General features: G+C 35.2%; 2 protein-coding genes across 7 annotated transcripts; one reads left to right on the forward strand and one right to left on the reverse strand.

Annotated features, from left to right (window-relative positions):
• Positions 1 to 5,723: 5,723 nt before the first annotated feature.
• LOC135121263 (F-box/WD repeat-containing protein 7-like) lies at positions 5,724 to 10,089 on the reverse strand. Of its 6 annotated transcripts, none has more exons than XM_064045578.1 (14): positions 10,046 to 10,089; positions 9,855 to 9,944; positions 9,698 to 9,772; positions 9,496 to 9,634; positions 9,385 to 9,440; positions 9,142 to 9,237; positions 7,719 to 7,982; positions 7,538 to 7,642; positions 7,422 to 7,483; positions 6,386 to 6,479; positions 6,219 to 6,335; positions 6,065 to 6,162; positions 5,872 to 5,943; positions 5,724 to 5,819 (listed from the first exon to the last, which is right to left on the reverse strand). In XM_064045578.1, exons 1-7 carry the CDS (start codon positions 10,067 to 10,069, stop codon positions 7,806 to 7,808), a joined length of 657 nt encoding a protein of 218 aa, XP_063901648.1. In that variant the 5' UTR covers positions 10,070 to 10,089; the 3' UTR covers positions 5,724 to 5,819; positions 5,872 to 5,943; positions 6,065 to 6,162; positions 6,219 to 6,335; positions 6,386 to 6,479; positions 7,422 to 7,483; positions 7,538 to 7,642; positions 7,719 to 7,805. The 6 variants fall into 6 exon arrangements, with proteins under 6 accessions (XP_063901648.1, XP_063901644.1, XP_063901643.1 ...); XM_064045574.1 differs by having other exon boundaries at positions 6,219 to 6,323; positions 9,385 to 9,443; XM_064045573.1 differs by having other exon boundaries at positions 9,385 to 9,443.
• A 10,160-nt stretch (positions 10,090 to 20,249) lies between these two features.
• Positions 20,250 to 21,410, forward strand: LOC135121266 (ribonuclease H-like). The gene is made up of 9 exons (XM_064045583.1): positions 20,250 to 20,290; positions 20,382 to 20,422; positions 20,488 to 20,569; positions 20,637 to 20,708; positions 20,758 to 20,839; positions 20,923 to 20,990; positions 21,047 to 21,114; positions 21,171 to 21,246; positions 21,303 to 21,410. Exons 1-9 carry the CDS (start codon positions 20,272 to 20,274, stop codon positions 21,404 to 21,406), a joined length of 612 nt encoding a protein of 203 aa, XP_063901653.1. The 5' UTR covers positions 20,250 to 20,271; the 3' UTR covers positions 21,407 to 21,410.
• Positions 21,411 to 23,607: the final 2,197 nt, after the last annotated feature.

The raw sequence follows: 23,607 nt of genomic DNA on the forward strand, positions 1-23,607 counted from the left end.
TTCGTGCGTGGGTGTTAACTAGTTTTTTTTAGTTACAAACCGTTCTCATAGCAGATAATTACAGAAAACCATACATATAAAGGGCGAGCAGCATAGAGTACTAAGTTAACCCTTCTAACTCCACAGATATGGGTGATAAAAACAATATTTATATTTAATAACTTTAAATACAGATAAGCCATAGAGTTCAGCAGCAAAAAAAAATAACATTTATAATGTTTTTTTCGCAACTTTAACTACTACCATTAAAGCCTATCCTATAATCAACTGAGAGAAATCTAAATAATATCTACGGAGATAGTAAGAAGCCAGCAGGTTAAAATGTGAATCCAGCATACCGGGATTGGGAGTTAACATCGTAGCGCAGTGGTTAAAAAAGTATTAAAGCGCAACTAAAAGTCGAGGCGCGACTTACTTTTTCTGTTTTAATGATTGCGAATTTAACTTTGCCCTCAAAAATTCTATAGAAAAAGCTGGATAGACAAGGACAATATAAAGAAAGAGTTAAAGACTTTTATAAAGAACACATCAAGTATGTGCATCCTATGCAATGAAGCAACTTATTTTATTCATACGATTTAAATATGCAGACATCGCGTGACTTCGATAACGTTAACTAACATCAATAAAAAATACACAAGAATCGAGGCGTAAGGACTACTTTATTAGTACTGTATAATAATTCTTCGAGTTTCACCGACTAAATTAGTTTTATTATTCTTTAATTGTATAAACCTCTTTTTATGAATTTTTAATGCGCGTTTCTAAATATGGAACTAATTTAATTTTTTCGAGTTTCAAAGTCTTTATTTTTTATATTCTTATTATCGACAATGTCAAAAAGTGGATGGTTGGCATTTTTACGCATACTGTGTAGATATTTTAAAATGAGAGTTTTGTAGCCATAATGTCGGCAAAATTATATATTAAAGGGTTAAATTTATGTTTTTCGGTTCTTATGTAGTAACGAGAGCTATATCCATGTGCCTTCTCTCATTAGTAATATCGCCATTAGTATTTTTACAGATTATATTATTGGTTATGTAAACCCACGTACTACTCTTGATGGTCATAAATTTCATAGTTTTGCCAACTTTTCGGTGGGGGAAAGAGGGGCACCTCGAATTCCCATTCAGTTTACTTCGTTTAGATTTTTGGTAGCGCCCCTTGATGCGTTTGCTAAGCTTTAAAATACGGTCTACGTAATATATAATCATGTATTTAATATACTTCATCATATCGTGCAGCTATATTATTCTCCTGTTTGACACTAGTCCCTATTTTATAACATGCAAATTTCCCGTAGAATATGAATTGGTTCTTAAGCATGCTTGGGTTAGCTAACTGATGTTAAATAGGTAGCTTGTAAATTTAATAACTTTTTTATGAAGGGTAAATATATATATTCTTTTAATAAAATATGCGTGTTCATGTCTTTCGAACTTGACGCTCTCTTGTGCATGAACCCTTCGGCCAACCCATGAGGTTAGTTTAACTTTATATGCCCTGCGTAGAACAGCCGGGTCGCGCGGCTGATAGCCCTAGGAGGCAAACATTTCGAGGAAGTCGGACACAATGGAAAAGGTATATGTCTTTCAACGCTATTGACTTTCTGGAGAAACAGTCAACGGTGTACTTCCGTGTACTGTTTGAATTAGGTGACAGAAAAGAAGCTTTAATGACATTCTCCCCCTAACGCTGCTGTCGACTTCCAGCGAGCTATGACAAGCTTGTAATAAAAACTTTTATTTTTACGAATTTATCTATACAAAAATTTGTCAGTTAATATCTCCGCCGGCTGTTAAAAAAAAACTGGTGCTAAACCGCTTTCATCGGCACATCACCAGCTGCTAGCGCACCTAAAAACAGTCAATTGGATACAGATTAGAGGAAGTTTTCTAAGCTAAAGATGATGGTTGCGCCTTTTTCTAAGATATCGTCAGGTGGATTAGAATCCTTCGCTTACACCTTGACCTTGTCACCACTTACATCGGCGATACCGTGGAAGAAAGTGATAAAGACTAACAAGAAATTTCTTGCTGTTTAATGTTCTGAACTACCTTCTTAACCGTCGATAACGAGACCCTTGAGCCAAGTTTTATCTCGACTAATACATCTCCCTCTGTAAAGCACTGATAAACTCAAACAATCGCTTACTTGTTATGTTAAACAATCACTCGAGTTGCCTATGGATCAGCTTTGATGCCTCGTCAACCTAGTCTTGGTTTTCGGCTTTTTTCCAACGCGATAGGAAATGGCGGTGATATTACTAAGAAACCTCAACTGGTCATTAAAGTCTCGCAAGTATCAACCCATTAGGCTTCTATCATTAACTGTAAGGTAGCTAAAAGCTGGCACACTACAACATTTAAAGGTGATTAAGATTTCTGCGGAAATCTCTTTGCCTTCGTAGTCAAAGTGTTACTTTAGTAGAGCGTCCTAACGAGCTAGTGTCTCTAGATTGTTAGTTCGTAATTTTGTTCTACTAAAGTAGTACTTTGACTACGAAGGCGAAGAGGTTTCCGCAGAGATCTTAAGAGCCTCCTATCTGGGTTTGATTCCCTATTATAGTATATTTACTTGAGCACTTTCTCTCTAGGTTGACCAACCTATTGCGATACCTTTAGCTTTACCTTGGGCTTTCGTTATAATCCCGTATCTTTCGGGTCTACTGTCGTTAAATATAGCATCGTGCAGGAGTAATAAAGCAAGCCAATAAAATACTTGAGCTCGAGCCCCAAGTTGGTGTTAGATAGAATAGATGCCTTGAAAGTGGTGAAAAGAACTAACCCCCGTTAACCTCTAACACGTGTATGCGACGTTGTTATCCTTACGGGAGCATCTTTAGTGTACTAATAATAAACATTAAAGAATGCTGTCATGTAGTTATTTTACTCGGTTGTATGCAAGTCCAGGAAGGAGTCGTAATCTTGATACTTGCCTATGTTCCCGCCCTTGCCTTAAAATATCTTTATTGTAGTCCTTTTTACCAATAAAAATGCAAAAAGTTTGTTTGGCTAATTTTAACTTATCTAACTTGAAGTATTATTTATTATTTAGATAGATAGAAAGCCCTTTGGAATTACACAGTATACAATAATGCTATTTGTATAGAGTTTTCTGTAACTGTCTTATTGCAAACCTGTCCGAGGCACCCTTTCAACTCGGTGTAAACTCGTTGTGTCATATTATTGCAGAACAAATAAAGACTCTGAAAGTATAAAAAATTATAAAAATAACTTTGTTTGTATGGCCTTTAAGTAATGGCGTAATGATCTAAATTAGCTTGCTACACGAAAAAAAAACTTTGAGGTTAGTAACTACAAAAGGCGACTAATTTAGGACTAAGCTAGTTTAATAATGTAAACATAATAACTTTAGGGATAAAATATTACTCAGATAATACTAATATAGTGTCTTTAAAAATGATAAACAGGACACATTTGTACTGGCTAGTAGTACTAGTTGGTAAAGTGAAGGCTGAACTAATTAGCTATATACTAACGATCAACTATCAGGTAGGTACCATGATCTTAATACTTGTCCGGAGTATCATTGAAACATGTGGAGGTGTGAGGGTTCATGTCTTAAGAGCCTCTGGGTAGTTTTATACACGTTTATTAGAGGCATGAATATGTTCTACTCCTTGTACTGACCATTTTTACTATTTTAGAAAAGAGGTATTTTTACATAATTAAGCTTCCAAAAAAATCTTATGAGAGGCAATAGTGTAACTAAGTCAGTTCCTTTCAAAAAAACACTCTACAACTCAACAGTTTTTTGATATTTGTAAATATGGTAAATGAAAAACCTTTCGTTATGACATCGACTATTACAGTATTTTAGTGTTGTTAAATTTTTTTGTAAGTTCGAGGGATACACACAGTGCCAGCGCATTTTGTAATTGTATTTCTCTCTTTCCCATTTTTTTGCTATATTTCTTATATACGTGCAATTATTTTTGTCCTGCTGGCTGAAGATCTCGGCATTGCAAGGAAATTCACCGTCTTTTATGGTAAACTGAAAAAATTATGCAGTTCTACCTTAACTTATTGATTTAGAGTGATCAACTACTAACTCAAATTATCAGAATTTTTGTTTGTAGGGTAGTCGTTGACGTACCCACCAGGCCAGAAGTTGTACCCGGCAAGAATCGAACCGCGACCTTGAGATCGCGCCACAAAAGCACTAATTACTGAGCTTCGGTGGCAACCCATATGTTTGGTCGACAAATTACGTATATAAGTTAAAATCGTGTAACTGCTTTAAAAATACCTATAAGCCCATATACTTATGTTATATAAAAAAAGAAAGAAAAAGTACTTAGCGAAAGACTTTAATTACATTCCCTCTTTGCGAGGAGGATTAAGACCAAGGGTCACTTATAATTTTAAGGTTGCAATAAATTCAAGCAGTTTAAGTTGTAGCAGACGAAAAAACTGGTATTTTCCAAACGATAGGCTGTGTAGTTCGTGCAATTTTTTCTCTCTGTTCCATCCTTCTAACTTGTTAATGCTCGCCAGGGTCTACCCCAGAAAGCTTGTGTTACAATAAAAAAAATTTTGTAGGTTTAAAACTTAATGTTTAGGGCACTCTAAGTAAAGTTAGCCCGATAGTCATATAATGTAGATGGTTAATTTGCGTTATGTGCTATTTTGAGTAATATTGTTCTAATACGTCTAAAGCTTAAAACGCTAAGGAAGATCAATTAGTGTTAAAAGTTAACAATAATTATGATGCACTATTAAGAAAGCTAATGGCCATAAAAGTGGAGAAGAGCACGCTCTACAGTATATGTGACTACCCGCTAGTCCAAGACAATATTTTTAGGTGTAGAGCGAAGCTATTTAATAAAAGTTCATTTCATTTCTACTCGTTAGTTAAGAGGCGTTTTAATTTATATTTAATGAAGAGTGGTCAGAAAAAATTGTGTAAATTTATCATTCTAAACATTATATATATAACGTTACAAAGCACTTGGTGATTTTATAAGATAAATTGGTACGTAGGTTACTGCTTACGATTTAAACTATATGCTTATAGCTTGTCTGTGTATCTAATTTTAAAGCTCCCAATACAACGCTATAATGTTTTTTATTTACAATTGAAGCCTCAATAGCAATCCTTATGTTTCTATTAAACTATTCGTAATCAAATTTTCCTTTAATTTTTATACTTCATAATTACCGAGGGTTAATATATTAACAATAAATTAATAATGCTGGAACTTTAGCCAGCTGGCCTAGTGTGCGGAAAACTACTAGCTGACCCCGATTAAGACTACTAATACCAGCTGCACATTGCCAGTTGCCCCTCAAACTTATTTTCTACTCTCCACAGCTAATGAACGCCAAACAACGATGTTAACGGGGTACTTCTTTTTTTAAATAGTTACTAGTTTGTGTATAATGTCAGCAATTAGTAATAAGGGTCACCTATGCTTCTTCTTTAACCTTTTCCTAAGTAAAAGTGTTATTCTTTGTGATAAATCGCAGCATTTTAGCTCATATTTATAAGGACAATCTAATTGTCAAAAGCTTTAGCTTCACAATTCTTCCCGTAGATATTAAAACTTCCTTTATTTTCAATATTATAAATCGAGAAATCAAGTACGCTAAACCTTCAACTTTATATAGTTTCATACATGGAGATGCATATTTATAATTTTATTTTCTCATCTCTTTGTTATTTCTTTAAGCTATATGCTAATAATAGCAACGAGAAGGTTTTCGAGTTTAATAGTTTAACGAAGTAAAGTCGTACATCTTAATATTCGGCCCTTCAGTCCCAGATACCAGCACATTTTCGTCAAAGTCTACCTTCGCATATACCATGACTTTTATACAAATAAAATAAACTTTTTTTATTTACTTTTAACACACGTGATCCAATATTTAAAGTGGCCAACAAAGTTCCAGTCCTCTTTTGCCATATCTTAATAGTCTTTTTTGTTAAAACAAAAAAAAAAGTAGTTATTACCATCCTAGTATCATTAGGTTTAACAGTTAAATCGTTCAAAGATTAATACTTTAAAGGGAAAGAAAACGAAGTAAAGTGGGACTACTTTGTCATAAGATCCAGATATAACATAGTTATCAAAAGCTTTTAAGCAACGAATCAGCATTGTGTGAGGAGTATCATTTGACCACCCAGAAGAGAGTCCTTTAAGCCGGTCACATAATTGATAACGCGACTTTTAAATTACTGAACCAGCTAACCAGTGTCCATGTTCCAGCATTTTATCGAGTTTTCTAATGAACCTCCCGCGTAAAGAAAGGAACCCGTTAAGCACAGACAAGTCACCCCGCTTGACGGCAAAGATGCTAAATATTCCCCTTATATAAAGTACGAAACAAAAAAACTTAAGTTTTGTTAAATAAAAAACCTGTTTCGATATTCCATATTTTGATGGCCTCTGTTCTAGCGGAAGAGGCAGAAAAAACAAATTTTTCGTTAAATTGAACCATATTCACAGAACTCTAAAAAAATTAAATGATAGTTATTATTTCTTTATGGGCTGATGAGTCTTAAAGGTTTATAGAAAAAAAAATACTTCGCTATTAAATCCACTTATTTGACCGCACACGTAAATTTTGACAGGACAAGTGAAAAGAGCAATAGAACTACTATGACACATTAATAAACCGGCGACGATGTTGATGCCATATAAGTTAACCCGTCTTTTTCTTTCTCGAAACTGCTGAGACGTACTAACGTTTTATTAGGCCATACTTAAAAAGCGTTACATCTTTTTATAAGGGCCGTATCAAAGTTATCCTTTCACGCCCAAAATTTAACCGTAATTTGCTTGCAGCTACATAATTCGCGAGGAAAAAACTAAACACAAGCTGTTAAACTAAGTACGCTGAATCTGGCGTACCTTACTTGACATATCTTCGTCCATAAGTCTACCACCCGAAAATAAGTATACAGCTATTTTAAAGACTTCTAAAATAATTCAGTTACAAAAGTGCTAAGATACCACCTAAACAGAAAAAGAAATGGAAGTTTGCACTCAATACTTGCCTTCTTATAGACCCTTTTGATGGTCATAGTACCTACAGACCGTCATCGGCAATTATATACAAATATCTAATACCTACTTTAAATATTAAAACACAGTCTACGCATAAAAGGTTCATGACTACAATACGGGACGCAAAAGTGTGGCTATTTTCTGTATATGGGGGAGCGTAAGCTTAACTGCTACTACTGAAGAAATTATATAAGAACTTTTCATAAAATTCAGTGAAACCCAATCTTTAAGATATAAGCGATACAATCGAGTAGTATAATAAGTAACCCGCAAAGGTCACTAATCGTTAACTAGTCACCCAAGCCAAAAAGTTAAAGTAGGCTTACGGAAGAGAAATGAAATAATTATCTTCTTATTACTATAATTATATAGTGTTTATAAGAACCTCATGGCCGACAAGAGTATGAACCAACTTGTATTTATGCAAACAATCACAATCCTCAAGTGCTAATCATACCTAAAAGTATTACGTTACTACTACTAAAAATAAAGTAAAGTCACTTCTTTTGGGATGACAGGGCACCCAAATCTTGATGGATCTGTCCTTCGAGCAGCTCACTAGCCGTCCAGCATCCGCCTTAAAGTGTAACACGGCATTAATGTGACCTACGAAGTATACAGGTGACACGCGAACAAAGGTTTATTAATACACAAGTGATAGAAGGTAAATGAACATATAAACCGGTGCGAGGCCCGAGGGTCGATGTGAGGGAAAAAGTTTGTAAAGACCAAACTCTGATAGTTGAGTCACTGGAGGAACTAATATAAATCAATAAATGTAACTGTGAAGTCGAAAAAAATAGTAAAAGCGCCTTAAAACTCGATCATGAAGCACTTGAGCGCATAAAACGGATCCCGTGTGACCGTTAAAAGTGTATAGTTCTTTCTTTTTTGTTAAGCTCCATAGTTTAACTGAGTGATCTTTAGAACCAGACACAATAAAATCCTTTATGAAGAAATAATATTCACTAAAACTTTAGAAAATTTTCAGGTAAAAAGTTAATATAATAACAGCTATTCAAATTTGTTAAGTCTGTAAAAAATATGTTCTTAAAACTTTTTGTAGGTATATAACACTTTCGTGATAGCTTAGAATTGTAACACTTTAATGATTTTTAAGACATCCAACTAATGCCTAGTTTAAAATTTTTGTGGTCAGCAAAACAATAAATTAGAATGAAATAGTTTCAAAACTACCAAAACTTTGCATCTTTCTAAAAAGATAAAGCCCCTGTTGATATTTTGGCCGCAAAAAGAATAAGAAATGAGAGTCTAGGAGTAAGTTTACTCTATTAAAGCTGCTTGCTATATCCCCGCCACCAAACAGAAAAATTATAAGGGTTTATGAATAGTGTTCCTTTCGCTGAAAAAAGTAAATTGTAACTCAAACTATTAAAGTATATACAACTTTTTGCAATTGACCGAGAAAGGATACTACGATAACAATTTAAAAATTAAAATGTAAAAAAACCTTATACAACACGAAGAAACCCAAACTGCTATTAAACGATTTAAAAAAAATTCGTAAACTTACAATAATAAAATCTGAATATAAAATTTAAAGGCCTAACTTCTTTTTGAACATTGTACCTATTACTAGTAAAAAAACAAAATAAATTTGCTTATAAACCTTCTCACATATAAAACTCGTAAACTGAAGGTTTTCTTAAAAGTAGTTATGAATTTATGGCTTTTTAAACAAGTCCTGGATCACTATATAAGAGCTCTAGATATGCATGTCATACGAGCATCTATTTAGTAACAATGATGGTCAACACTTCTTTAAACGGCAAGGTGACTTTTGTCATAAAAGCCAAGCAAGAGGAAATTCCGCAAAAAATTTAAGTTATAACAAACAAAAGGAACTTATAAGTTTGTGATATAGATGCGTAAATATTTTTCTTTTAAAGCAGAAGCGCTAAAAGCAAATGCAGAAAGTACATGCCGAACATCAAATATCATCAGAACATGGAGAGGTAGATGCTAGATGGTCTGTAATAAAAACCAGATCTCAACTTATAATATAACCCATTTGCTGGTATAAATATGAAAATATAAGCTATATATCGACAATAAATTTGATAAAGTAAAGTTATTTTTTTTACTTCATAAATATGAACGGTATAAACAGCTTTAGCGTGCCCTTCCAAACTATGAACTTTGGCTTTCCCCCCTTTCCAATTATTTTCAATTCTTTTACGCTAATAACAGAATTAAACGCAACAAAAATATTAAAAAGGGTAAATATTCTCAAAAAAAAATTAGCGCCACAAATGAAAACAATAAACAGATATTAATCAAATTGGTTAAATAATATTATAGTGGATATTATAAGGAAGCGTAAAAACCTCGAAATATATAGCTTTCCAGTCAGTTCTGGATAGCTCTGTATTCTGGTCCGCAGCTGCTGTTAAGTCACTGTTTCGCAGAAAGTAGAGTACTACAGTAACTAAGATAACCTTTTGAACTCCAACCTTTAGAAATGCACAAGCATCGCCAAACAAAATTCGCTGTTACAATAAGTTGATTCCAACTTTTATTAACTAATAAACAAGAATAAACACTTTCGGGATCCAAGTGCTTAACTACTAACTTGACCTAAAGTGATAAAGTAATTATTATTTAATAGTAAAAAAAAAAAAAAATTAATTTGTAAAAAACCAATTCTGAGGGTAAACAACCCAAAAGCTTAGTACTCGGAAGTATAAGCGACTTTAACTTTTTAAACAGTTGTCTCTGTTTTGAAAAAGAACATAAAGGTATAGAAGGGAAAAGATTTAAGTAAAATGGCGTATATAAAGCTAGTAAAAAACTAAACTCTTTCTGACAAAGTTGCTTGACTAGCCCACTGTTCAAAAAATTGTAGTAATTCCTCCTCCAATATAGTTTTGTTGTAAGCCTTATTAACCTAAACTTTAAATAAAAAATTAGTAAAGAAACTGTGACTTAATTGCTATAGATCCACATATAAAGTTACAGGTCTCAGGTTATAATCACCACAAACATTACTAGAAGAAGACGTTCCTTCTCCATGGGTAACCGTAGTTCTGCCCTGAAAGCCCAAGTCAATGTTAGTATGACCTACTGTGGGGCGCTTTCCTATCAATGGTCAAACAAAATATTATTTGTTAAAATGTTAGTAGTGTTTCCTGACGCTCGATAGAGTTACACGAGCTCTCACACAGGGTTTTAGTCGACCACGAGAACAAGGGGAGGTAATCATTTATAGATTGTGGTCAGCAGAGTCTGTATCATTGCGGTCAAACCAGGCGCTTCTTTTAAAGCGCAACAGTTTATTTTATCGCACTTGAAGGCAAGAGGTGTCAAAATCGGCCAAATGTACGGCACATGTCGTTTCTTTGTTATGAAAAGCGCCTTGCTCTTTGATGCGTAAAATAAATAGGTCCCACTGTCGACACCATCTAGCAAGGGCGTTGAGATAAAATTGACATAGTAAAACAGGTGACTCTGACGTGAATAATTTATTCTAGCATCGCCGTAAATGGCTACCCGGGTGTGAGGGTGGACTGGAAGAGAAATGTCGCTCGTATAGAGCGCGAATAGAAGCGGTGATAGGAGAAATCCTTGCCTGATTCCCTCTGAGATAGCGAGGAGACGATAGTGCAGCACCTACTCGCACGTTGAAGAACCGGCAGGGTTTGGTACGACTTGAGGGGCTTCTGGAAGGCCGGGCGGCATCGCTAAAGCATGTAGATTGTTTAACAGGCCACCACGTCATACTCGGTCAAAAGTCTTTTCAACGTCGAGAATGATAGCGTCGGTGGCGTTCTTAAATTTAAAGGCTGGTATGATCGTCCACTCAGTTAGGCGAAGAATTTGTTGGGTGTTGAATGTCGCTAGCGAAATCCAACTAAAACTGGTAAATTCCCACTAAGCTCCACAACCGCCTTCAAACGATTAAGCATCACTGCTTAAACCACCTTACCAACTGCCGAAAAAAGACTGGTAGGTTGATAAGTTGGGAGGCTATGGTGCCAGCTACATTGTTTGCGGTATCATCATGATTACCGCCATTTTCTGCCACTTTTTATTGCTGGAGATTTAGCCGAAGCCTCTGGCTATAATTTAAACATAAAGTTAGTAATGCCTTTAGGACCGGGCACCTTCCGCTTCGGTAGTAATCTGACTATTGACTTGACCTCAGCTGTGGTAGTCAGCTCCGAAAAGTCATTTGTATCAGTCGAGATAAGATTGGCCACAAGAAAAGCGTTATCGACGGTTGAGGGGGTAGAGGTAAACACTGGGAGCTAAATATTAGAGTAAGGTTTCGCATTGTGCCTTCAACGCTTTCGGTTACAATTTAGCCGATGGGAAAAAGGAGGCGCGATCAATGTTACCAACTTCCGATACGTCGTTTAAGTTGCTATCCCAGTGGCAGTTTATATGCACCATAAACTTTTTTCCTGTTGTGCCGGTGAAGGCGTTCTGGCACTAGTAGGCGTTCTACGCGGATAATTCGTCGACGCTCGCATAATAATACCTTTTAGTTCCCCAGGAAGGCGTTTAAAGCGGAACACAACTTCACGGGTAGTCGTTGCTTTGCTGTAAGCCTCTTTCACCGCGCGTCAAACTGAAAACGACACTGTTTAGTTAGCGGGAGTTTCGAGTGGCGTCGTAAACGGTGGAAACGCCTTTTCGGGCAATTGGGTGAATTAGTTCCAATTCATGTAAGGTCGGGTAACTGTCTTTATTGCTTCCCCTCCGCCGGCCAATTCGAGCAGAATAGGCTAATGATCCACCGACAATTCATTTAGCGCTTCACTAGCCGGAAGGTTTTTTTAAAAAACCGGCGATAATCCAACACGTCCATAGTGTTCGGTTTCTTCGCCATGTGTTTTGGTCACTGTGGTCCTAGGACTCTCAACTACGTTCCTCAGCGAAAGCGTCAGGGATGTAGCCGTTCCTGAGAGCTGGCTGTTCTACGCAGGATATATACAGATAAAAGAATCGTATAGAATGGTCGGAAAATCTATGCAATAGAAGGGGTCAACATCGAACAATGTGAGTTGTTGGCTGGGCGGCTAGAGCTTGCAGTCATGAACATGGGCACATGGGCACATGGGCACCTAGCTAGAAAATTGAGGGTAATACCAACTGTTTCCATCCCATACAAAGCTGGTAATTCTATTTTTAAATTGTGTTAAATGCTTCGGTAGACCAGGATAACTACCTCCATTATTAGTGTACAAACCCCTCCGCGCTTTAAAACCGTAATCGGATGTTAACGTATCCCGTCTTACCTCTCTAGGCTATCTTCTGATATCCGGCAGTGGATAAACAATTAGTTAGCTTTTCATTGTCTTCATCATTATAGAAAAGTAGAGCCTTCTTTTTGTTACATGATTTACCTACGCTTACTGAAGGATTCATTAAGCACTCACGTTTATCAAGCGCTGCGGTCTTGTGATTAAATTTATTTAGAAAGCTTATCGCTTTAGTGAGAGTTAGATAGTTGTGGGTCATAAATGCATTAGCATCCGACCTTTTCCAGGTCTTAACTTTTTTCGGGGTGGTGTTTTTTTCATTACTTAAAAGAATAGCTTCGAGGCATAATACGACGTAGACTCTTTTTCTTTTAGGTTTTAGTTCGTTGTGGAATGGTCATTCTTTAAATGTTTAGTCTACGCGTACCTTAGTACATATTAGGTAATAATACCTAGATTTGGACATTAGATGAGGAAAAAGTACCTTGTATTTAAGTTAGTTGTCAGTAGTCTCCACTCATGAGTCTAGCAACCGTGATAGTATACATTCTTTTTGGATTTTTAACGAGCATTTTTTCGCGACATGGTGGGCTAATACCGGCAAAGCCTTCGTTTTTACTAGCATAATAATGGTTAGTACCCCCTGGGCATGGTTTGAGAGAATCTTTATTAAAAGTAAAGTTGGTAATGTTGAACCTTTTTTAGTGTAATTGGCTAGGATTTAAGTAGGGAATAATGTCCTATTTAGTAGACCATTTCCCTAGACGAACCTCGAAATAAATAATGAAGACGCATTAGAGAGCTAATAGCGATTAGCGCAATAACTAATATGTCCTGAGGCATTAATTAGGTATTGAACTTAAAGTGTGCACGGTTTATGTTTTGAGTAAACTCTACTGTAATATTTTAGGTAGTCAGGACTCTTTTCAAGCCGTGTGGACTACCTACTTTTTATACAACTATTAAATTTTACCCTCGGTCTGTTATTGTTCATCCGCAATTACCATCCATAAGGCCACTTACACACGTCATTTTAACATATATAGCTGCACAATTTCGAGAGCGACCGTCAATATTCTCTTATACATGATACTTAGGATGCTTATTTATTTTTAGAACTTGATAGATTAAAAGTGTGTCTTGACCCCAAACCGGTCAGCAACTTGATACCTTTATTTTTCAACTAGTTACTTATTGCTAAAGTAGTGTTTTTTACTAGTGATAGAACGATTAGGAAAAATGTGGAAATAGTGCTATTTTTTAGTAACTAATTAACAATTTTTAACCAAAATTAGTAAGATTTCTACTAAATTGTTAAATTATGCTAATAGTAATTAGAATTATGAAACATTATCTCACAATAAATACGTTTTTAGTGTATTCACTGAGATTTTTTTTTTCGTGTTTATTTTTCTGATTTCATCAAAAAATATCTAATAATTATTAATAAAGTAGGTATTATAACATCAAAATTATCACTAAGGTTTGAGAGAGCAAGACCAATCTAAAACAATACTAATACTATATTTCATTAATCTTTTATCATGAAGAATTTAAAGTCCTACTTAAGAAAAACCAACTTCTAGAACTCTTGGAATGCTGAGAATCTGTTCTACTCAAGCAGAACGGAAAAAAAGCCCTTGGAAGGAAAAAGAAAGTTATTTCTTTTTATTATAAAAACTACCTTGGTCATTTACCAAGGTATATTAAATATCACCTTTAAAGCATCTTCGAGGGTCGGCTTAATAAATTGCCTACATAGCAGGTCAACCAAGGTATGAATAGTGATTCATTTTTTTTCCATTTCCCTTTTTTCGAGATGTTTTTTTCCCCTTCTACTTGTGCCCAACGAACTCACTGTAGTTAAAACGTATAGTAGACCTTTGAATGACGGCTTCTAAGCCTACATCGTATTAATAATAGCGTTAGAGGCCAGCGAACGTTTGATGAGCATTAGTGCCTTAATTTATAATAGGTGAATTATAAGAAGGATTGGTTAGTATGAGCTACAAATTAAGCCAGATCCTTGATACTTGAAGTAGTGACTTTTAATCTTAAACAAATGAGTCGAAAGATTAACATAATGAGTGATACGTGTAAGCGCTAGCGTTTTTGTCCTCCCTTTTATCTTGAAAGCTGTCGGATACTTCGCGTTAGATGGCTCGTTTTTTTGGACTTTGCATGGTATAAGTTTTAGCAATTATTACGTCAGCAAATACTCAGAGCGATCTAATGACTCGGATGCCCCTCGCAGAAATTCTGAATGATTTCTGATAAGGTTGTCGTCGATCATGCCAAACTACTATTAAGGTCTTCGACTAGGAAGTAATTTTGGTTTTATAAATTATTAGCACTGTGTTACGGCGTCTTGACTACCATTGAAAGCTCTTTTCTCTAACTAGACTTGGGCGTTCACACTTTGAGTCTTGAATATAAAAAAAGAGATAATATTCGTACTAAAGCAGTAGTATCTCTTCTATATAACTTGTTTACTAAAGTTTTAATCTTTTTTGGGCTCGCACGATCCTTCAATGACCCGGGAAGGATGCGTTAGGAAATTTAGAGAGTGTATGCCATCCTAAATGTTAAAGACGATGCGTAAGGTGAAAGTATTCTAAAGCAACTCCTATTAATAAAAATTAAATTTAGTGAATAAATAATCATCGTCTTAATAGAATAAACCTAGGATTAAGAAAAAGTAGAAGTCTACTTAGTACCATACTTATAGTTGGGGAAAACCGCCGGAAACCTCAACCTGAGGGTAGTACCAACTGCCCCTCCAAATCTTTAGCCTAGCCAAAAGTTCTCGTTTGTAGTTCCTGTAATCGTGGGCCATTTACCAACTATTAACTCGAGCGTACTTGTACAGCTTCGTTAGTTTCAAATTTTGCGTTGTAATTATACAAATTCATAGCAAATATTTCACTTTGAATAACCTTTCTATAAAAATAGAATGGAGCTAGCAAATAAAAGTTTTTTAAGAGAATATCTGGTTCGTCCCTTTCTGAGGAACAATAAAAGGTAAACTCCTGCAAATTCATGTATAAGAACATCAGAAACGGTGCTCGAGCATATGCTTTGTATTCTTTCTCATTCTAGTTAAGAAGGCATGTTCTCAAAGTCATTGGCTACCGCTAATTATTAGTGGAATAGAAAGTTACTTTATCCAAAGCCTTTTTAGAACTATCAGACTTTCTTAAATGGTCGATTTCTAATTTCTTTAACTCGGCAGTGTAATGATAATTGGTATCTCCAACATCGTCTATATAACCTATAAGAGAATAGCCCTGCGTCTTTAATGATTAGTTGCAGACGAAGCTAAGAATTTATACAAATAACTGTCGTTTTAACCTCAAAATGGGCTTCCTACCTGCAATAAGTTATAATGCAACTTTTTAGTAGCAGAAGCTTAAGTAAGGAATATAACGCTCCTTTTCATTATTAAAAATTTTTATTTGATAAGGTTTTCTTTTGGTAGTAGCGCAAATCTCACGGTTGTAACAGTTTTTTCCAAAAAATCCTGTTCTACTAATACTGAGGTCAGAATTAACCCAGTACGAAGGGCGAAACCTTGACAACGAAAGAAAGTAGAGAAAGGGAGAAAGCGGGAGTTGTTTTATTAGTATTAAATTATCGTTTTAACTTACTACAGACGTTATATCTGCTATAACTTAAACTGCTTAACCTAAAGTCCCTCATTATGGGAAGGGTTGAGGAACATCCTATACAAATTAAGGTCTCTCGGGTCACTCTCGTAACATAAAGACAGCGATGTCTTTGCGATTCAAGCGTTTAACACAAGATACCTCCAAAAATTGTTTAGGTCGTTTATATTTAAAAAATATGCGGGAGAATGGTTCAAGAGGTTAGTAATAAATTTGCTGTGGTGTTCTTCATATTTGTGTAAAACATTTTATAGCCGTCTCCTTTAAGGTAAAGCAAAGAGTTTAATTACGCATTCCTAATGTAATTTAATTAGGAAATTCGCGCTAATCAAGGTGTGCCTGTAAATACTCTAAGGAGATTATTTTAAAGAATATGGTCTATTTATATGCAAAGTCGAGAAGTATATAAAAATTTGTATAAAAAATGAATATAAAGAATTATATTAAATCAATGATGCATTTATTAACCAGTTTCAGTCTGCATTTGTACCTTTACAAAATGTCAAATAAGCTTCCATATATGTACAATTAATTTAATTGAACCAGATAAAAATTTATTGTTTAGTTTGTATCCAATTAATAAGATGGGTCAAATTAAATTTTTTACGTGTTGATTTATATCTTCTATGTTCTTGTATTTTTATTGGTTGTTTCTCATATTTCTAATTGGATAAAGCATAGATCATTTTTCATGTGAGTATTTTGAGGGTTAGTGTTTTGCGTTTGCATTTTTGTTTTATGGTTATATACTCTATACTAAATATACTATACAATATGTTTTTTGTAATCTATGTTTATTTTTTTTTCTCTTTTGTGTTACTGTGTTTTAAATTGTGTCTAAAATGTTGTGTGTATACTTTTACTATATTATTAAAATAGACAATATTACTAATATCTTAGTATTCCTAACAAATATATTACTATTATATTTACCATCATTATTAAACTACTAGAAATCTTGCATTATTTTCCAACTAATTAAGGCTGTTTCTGTAGTCTAATTTTGGAAAAAGGAGGAATTATAATTTGAAGTAGCTAGAATGCATTTCAAAGTTTTAGACGCTTTAATGCTGTTCACGCCTAAGCACTAGTGTACTTAATGAACGGTTTCAAATTTGCATTCACTATGTTAATAGGTATCAGAATATTTGTTTGTAGGGAGTCTCCGCCAGATTAGAAAAATGCGAGTTGGCACCGACGGGAATTTGGGCCCGCGACCTTGAGATTGCCCGACGATGCTCTAACCACTGGGCTATGTTGACAACTCACATTTTCAGTCGATAAATTACGTATACAACTTTTGTTACTGAGAAAACCCCGTCCGCCAATGGCTCCTGTAAACATTCTTAAAAATTATTTTGTATTAGTTTCTCTCTATTTATATTGGTGTAGAATAGATCTAAGTTTTTGATACATAACTCATTACTTACCTAAATATAGCTGTGTAGATAATTGATTTTTTAACAAGTTAAGGGTCTATTTTTGCGTATTACGGGATATAAATCGTGCATCGTATTTATAATTTTTTACCGGATATCCAAAGTGGATTTCTATTATATAAGGGGACAAAAATAGGTAACACCCGGTACTAAGTAGTTTAGAATTCGTGTGTTTTTTTCCTACACGGACATTAAAGGATCTTACGCTAAGCTATAACTATAATCCGTATTACATCTGCAAATGGAAATTTTGGTATATGATACCTATGTGCCATTCCTTTTCAAGCTTTCTGAAATCACAAAACAACCAAAACAGAGAACTTTTTGTAATTAAGAGCATTAAGATTTATTAAGGGGTAAACACTGGCTAGTGTTCCCTAATCACTTGAACTATTGGGATTTGGGAAAATAATCTTAGTTTTACTGTGGCAAGTTATATTATTTGGCGTTAAAGTATTTTGTAATTTTAATAAACTGTAGTAAGTTAATATTATTTATTTGTTTAGTACATGACACACTACGGTAGGTAGAAACGTGCAACTATAAAAGAGGGTTTTTTCCAATTAGGGGGTGTTTTATATGTTATTATAGCTAAAATTGTTCTCAAAGCGACCTGACTGGCAGTGATTCTCGTCGGTGTGTCTTCATGAGACTTCAGGTTTAGTACTCAACACCGCCTTCCAGGTGGTGGATAGTGGCCGGTTTTTAACTACCACTGCTGGTAGTTTTTCCCTTAATCCTTTTTTAGGCGATAAAATACAGAGTATGGGATTTAAGGTCTTCAAAAGATTGTTCAGTTGTATGCCAGTACTGACAGTAGAAATTAACCCTAATTAATAGTATTAGTATATGTTAGACTGTTTCATAATTCTAAGTTATATAGTTAGTTAGAGGCTACACCACAAATTAGTACTTTGTTTGAAACTAAAAGAATTTATGTATACATGGGTTAAATATTGAATGTAATTTTCGGGATATCGACGTTATGGCTAACTAATTGGTAGCTGATCCAAGTTACGGTTCATAATGTATATAAAATAAATAAAAGTGTAAGTCCATTATGAACCTCATAATAAAGTTGTAGAAAGCTGAATTTAAAAGTCAAGTAACCAACTAACTCCTTGCAACTTAGGAAAAAGAGCTTCACTCTTTAATTTACCTTTTTCAAATATATACTTTGGATCAGTTTACCCTATTGTTACACACCCATATGAGTCTATCACGGCTTGGGGTCGTAGTTACAACTATGATTAAGTTATTCAAAGGTCATTACTTCTTGAAAGCAAAAATTTTTACTTTTGGTGGCGTTAAAAATTACTTGTTTTGATAGATCCATGTTTTAACAATTTTTTGAAATAATGTAGCCGTTTGAAGCTAAGTTTTTGCTTTTTGGGCCAATAAAGGTTGCAGTTCACCTGCAAGATGGGTGAACGAAATTGAAAAAATAATCGGGCCTGCAGGCGTAAAAGTACAAAATAAAAGGAAAAGAATCCTGCTTTAACTTTTTTTTTAGATGCGCTTCACTAAATATTGTTTAACAAACAAGTCCTTTTGAATAGATATAAGGAGGGCTAGGACTGCAGAGATTACGGCTGCACGTCTTTAAGAGAAGCCATTACTATAGCGCTGAGTTTATAGTTTCGTAAACTAGGTTAACATGACTTTTAAAGCAGAGTACGAAAATTGTGGAAGGAAATCTGGTGAAGATAATAGGAGTGTCCTTATTTAGTTTGCTTTATATCCACAATTGATTAAAAAGAGGAATTAGTCCTTTTTGAATTTTTAATCAAGCTTACTTATAACTTTTATGATTCAGGTTTTAAATTAAACTTTTCTAATGTCATTTATGAATCAATTTTTTCTGAAACAGTGCGTTTCCAAAGTTAAAAAGACAAAGTAGGTATTTAAAGTTTGTTGGAGGAATGGCCGAATGTGTAATATTTAATAAGGTTGGATAGGGCAACAAAGCCTCTAGTCCCCCTGGGCATCCTATAGAAGCTAACCTCTCCTACAACTATAATAAATAAAGTGTACATCAGCCCCGGTATGTCGAGCGAAGTGAACTTAATAGAAAGGCTCTTCCTTAGCTTAAGAAAATGTTAGGAGTACAAAACCACATTCATTTATTTGCTAATGTATTATTCTTTCGCCTAATTAAAATCTAAAAACGTCAAATACTCGAGCTCTCCTACAGTTTCGTCCTCAACCTCGAAAACGACCCAAATAATTACGTGTTTTGTTCGAACTCCCCTTTTGCACCCAGCAACTCTCGCTCAATAGTCTCACATGGCCAGCTGTGATGTGCGCCATTCCATGGCTTGTAAAGAGTTCTTCTGTCAGAAGACAACAAGCGTGCCAAGCTATATAGTAGTTAGGGCGACTACTATCGCTTTTAACTCTCACCAGTGGTATTCGAGATGCAGTTCAAACCACAAGTATTTGTTAAAGAGACAACTTTTATGTTTTGTACCCTTATAGCGGGGGAGACATCGAGTCGTATACCCAAGCAGCAGGCCGTATGACATGATCGGCAGAATGCATGATACGCGCAGTCTTTTTTTTTTTTGTTACACCAAACAGTAGAACGCCCTAAATATTTGCTCGACGACCCGAGCTTGCCACTATCGGCGCAATGCGTTCCTTTGTTAAGAAGAGCTCCTCTTTACTGCGTTGATAATTAACCCCAATACAATCGCCTATGCCAACGACTTTAGAGACGAGTAATTTATCGTAGCCTCGGCGAATAGAAGACCTGCTTATGAGGGTTAATTCCACTGTTTTGTAAATTTTCTTTTAGTGTTCTTTTACAAAATGTGCTATTGGCTAAATTTACACGAGCACGTAACCAGGTGGTGTTCATTTTTTTGATTTACAACCTGAAAAATGTCCATTTTATCTCAATTGTTATGACTTGGCCTGTTGGAGGTTATTTTTCATTTTAAGTTGTATCAATAATACTTTTCTTTATTGCTATACTCTTGTTTAAGAATAAATAAAATAAACTTAAAAATGGTAGGTCTCGCTTTATTAAATCGCCTTTTCCAAAGGCATACATTGGTAAGCCCTCTATAAATAATATAAAACCTGTTTTGTTTAAAGGTTTTTAAATACGTAACTATAAGCCTTTTGAAAGCTCCCTCAGAGCCAATTTTTCCACCAAGTTTCCACCTAAATTTTCAAAAAAACCAGAAAACAAGTCGCTTGGTAATTGAACTTTATTAGCGTATTGCTTGTAAAGTTATAATACAGTTTTTATCTTGTGTTTTGTTAGAACATTCCTCTGAATATGTTGTTTTCTGTCGAGGGTCTGCCTTGCGTAATGGAACTCCGCAATGCAAAGCAGGTTTTCTTGTTTATAGTTCCCGTTATTAATTAAATACGCTAGTAATTAGGTTATGCCTGTTACTTTCCTTTGCACGAAAACTGGAACGTTGCAAAGCCATTATATAATACTTCCAGGAAAACCAACACCAGGTTGGTACTTAATACAAACAACGTTGCTGGATATCTTAAGCAGCTCTCGATCAATAATAAAGTTATAACTTGTAATCTTTTAGGGCCGATCTTTCGGCTGTTATTGAAGCAGTTAAAATAATTAATAACGCGGATCCTCTCAAAGATAAAAGTACCTTATTTGCAATTTTATATCTTTATCAATCCAAAAGTTTTTCTATTTATTAGCTTTGCGCATTTATACTCGTAATCAAGTTATTATTCGTTCTTTTAAAGAATGGATTATTAACTGGAAGGTACTTTCAACACTTCCTTTTTTATTTTTTATGAATTTCTTATTTGTTTATACAAGAAAAATGACTGGAGAAATTCACAGAGGCGACCCGTTAAAAACAAGGATCTTTTATCCGAGTTTTTAGAACTGAAAGGTTTTTAGCCTCTGGCAGTGGCCCTTTATCACTGTTGCTAACGGCCGTCTTTTTAGGTCAGCGGCCAATTAATTGGGAGCATGCAAAACTTGAGGGGGACAGTAAAAGCCTTTATTATTTAAACAAGTTAAGTAACTTAGCTAAAAAGGCAGCTGAATAAAGCCAACTAGCTTTGAGAGAATATGTAAACATTCAACTTTTTTATACTTGGTAGTGTTGTAAGGAGCTAAACATACAGTTCTTTGCCTAAAGTTTGCTACGTTTGTGGGTTCCTCAACGTACTAAAATGCTTTGAACCGGGCAGCTGACCTACGTTAGTTATCTAAAAAGTATCTTGATATGATGGCTTAATAAGCAACAGTATTGAAGATCACTTCGTAAGTAGGTCGCTCAGCCTTAAGTTTGGGAGGGCCTTAATATCCAAATTGACCCTCTTTAGGCCTTAATTAAGTTTATTAACTGAGAGTAGTTGGTTAGGTTTGAACTAGCGTATTCGAAAAGGAGTTATAGAATTCATATACAACGCCTAAGAAGATACTATTGAGGCCTTAAATATAGTATATACTAAGTCATAGCACTATCAAATAGGATATCATTTCGTAGTAACTCGAAGAAGATACTAAAAATTGAGCATTAACACTAGGATAGTAGTTATACCACTGCACTACTTTAACAATGTATTTTTTAACCTCTCAAATCAATTGGTAAATTACTACTGAAGCGAAAAGCGCCTAACCCTGACGGCATTACTAATCAGTTTTGATTATCTGCAATTTCTCAATAGAAAATGGCGGTAGTAGTGATGTTACGAAACCGCCACTGGCATCAGAGCCTCGCCACTATTGATCCATCAGTCTTTTGTTGGCAGTTAATAAGGTAGCTGAAGCAGTAATACTTAATCATTTCAAAGCGATGGTGGACGCTCGTGTTTTTAGAGTTATAGGTTAAATTTCGCACGATACACTCAGCCTCCCAACTCATTCTTTGCTATCCTTGTAGGCGACCGGAGCCTTTATTTTTTAAAAAGCTACCGGCGCTGTCATTCTCGATGTTGAGAAGACTTTTAACCCTCATAGCATGGTGGCCGGTTAAGCAAGTACAAGCCTTCAAAAAGTTCCTAAGTTGTACCTTAAACAGTTGTGTCTCAGACGTGCAAGTGGACGCTGCACTGTTGTGGCCTCGCTATCTTACAGCTAGTCTGGCAAGGATCTCTTCTATCACCGCTTTAACAGTCCGCTATACGAGCGACATATCATTGTTAGTCCACCCTCACGCGCGGGTTCGCTATTTACACTTATGATACAACGATTTATTTGTCTTCAAACTACCCGTTTTATTATGTGAGCACCTACAATTTAATATGGAGGCGCTTGCTAACTGGTGTCGTCAATGGGACCTCTCCGTCAACGCAGCAAAGAGGAAGGCGCTTCTTATAACGGGAAATGCAATACGCAGCCGACACCGTTAATTTTAAGCAGCTTGGAAACCCGTGGTGTTTTTAGGTTAAACACCTGGGGGTCCTTGTAGATTTTAAGCTGTCGTAGCGTCCACGGCAAGGCGGTAACTCAGATGCTATACCCTCTACTATGCAGCAAAATTAAGCTTTAGTTGCGCAATAGGCGAAAGCTTTATGTGCTGTGCATTCGGCCAATTATGACATATGCATCCCTTGCCTTCAAGTGCGACAAAATAAACAGTTGCGCCTTTTAACAAACGGTTCGTGGTTTTGCGCGCAATGAAACACTCTCCCACAAACTACAAATATTGAGTTGCTGTTCACACTCTTTAAAAATGAAGCCGTCGCCCTCTACGAACGGATAGCTGGACACGCTAATCGCCCTACTTGCTCTCGTGGACGACTAAAAACCTGTTTGGGAGTGCGTGTATTCAAAATGTTAACTCGAGCGAGCATCAGGAAACGCCATTTATAAATAAATAATTACACCACGGTATAATACTTAGATTCTAATTTTTGTACGGATCTCACTTTAGTAGAAAAGCTAGATAACTATTATTTTCTTCTTCGCATTATCCTAATGCTTGACTAGCGGATTTTATAATAATGCCAAGCCCTCAAGATGTACTACAAAGAGAGTTTGACAGGCTTATCTTAATTTATGAAGGAAAATTTAGGCAAACTAAGTGGTCAGTTAGGAAATACTTAAAGCTCATATATTAAGGCTATTTACCAAGTTATTTTTTTTAGGTTTATAAAAATAGTGTCTTGATATAATTCTTGTTATTAACTAGATCCTTTTTTTTATAAAAAGTTAATCTTAAGTACTAAATTTATTATCGAAAAAGAAACCGGGCAAGTTTTATTTTGGCGTTCTTATATCATCTTTATAGAATGCTAGGATT

This window comes from Zophobas morio, unplaced genomic scaffold, assembly GCF_036711695.1.
Source record: "Zophobas morio isolate AGI-343-1 ecotype UQ-CSIRO unplaced genomic scaffold, CSIRO_AGI_Zmor_V1 ptg000544l, whole genome shotgun sequence".
Lineage (NCBI taxonomy): Eukaryota > Metazoa > Arthropoda > Insecta > Coleoptera > Tenebrionidae > Zophobas > Zophobas morio.

Coding starts and splice junctions, on each gene's coding strand:
- LOC135121263 (XM_064045575.1), bottom strand. CDS start 10,069: ATGGAGAAGGAACGTCTTCTTCTA. Junction 9,945..10,045: donor AGAAGGAACGTCTTCTTCTA/GTAATGTTTGTG, acceptor TTTAAAGTTTAG/GTTAATAAGGCTTACAACAA. Junction 9,635..9,697: donor GTTGTTTACCCTCAGAATTG/GTTTTTTACAAA, acceptor TTATCACTTTAG/GTCAAGTTAGTAGTTAAGCA.
- LOC135121266 (XM_064045583.1), top strand. Junction 20,709..20,757: donor AACTCCGCAATGCAAAGCAG/GTTTTCTTGTTT, acceptor GCTAGTAATTAG/GTTATGCCTGTTACTTTCCT. Junction 20,840..20,922: donor TCCAGGAAAACCAACACCAG/GTTGGTACTTAA, acceptor GTAATCTTTTAG/GGCCGATCTTTCGGCTGTTA.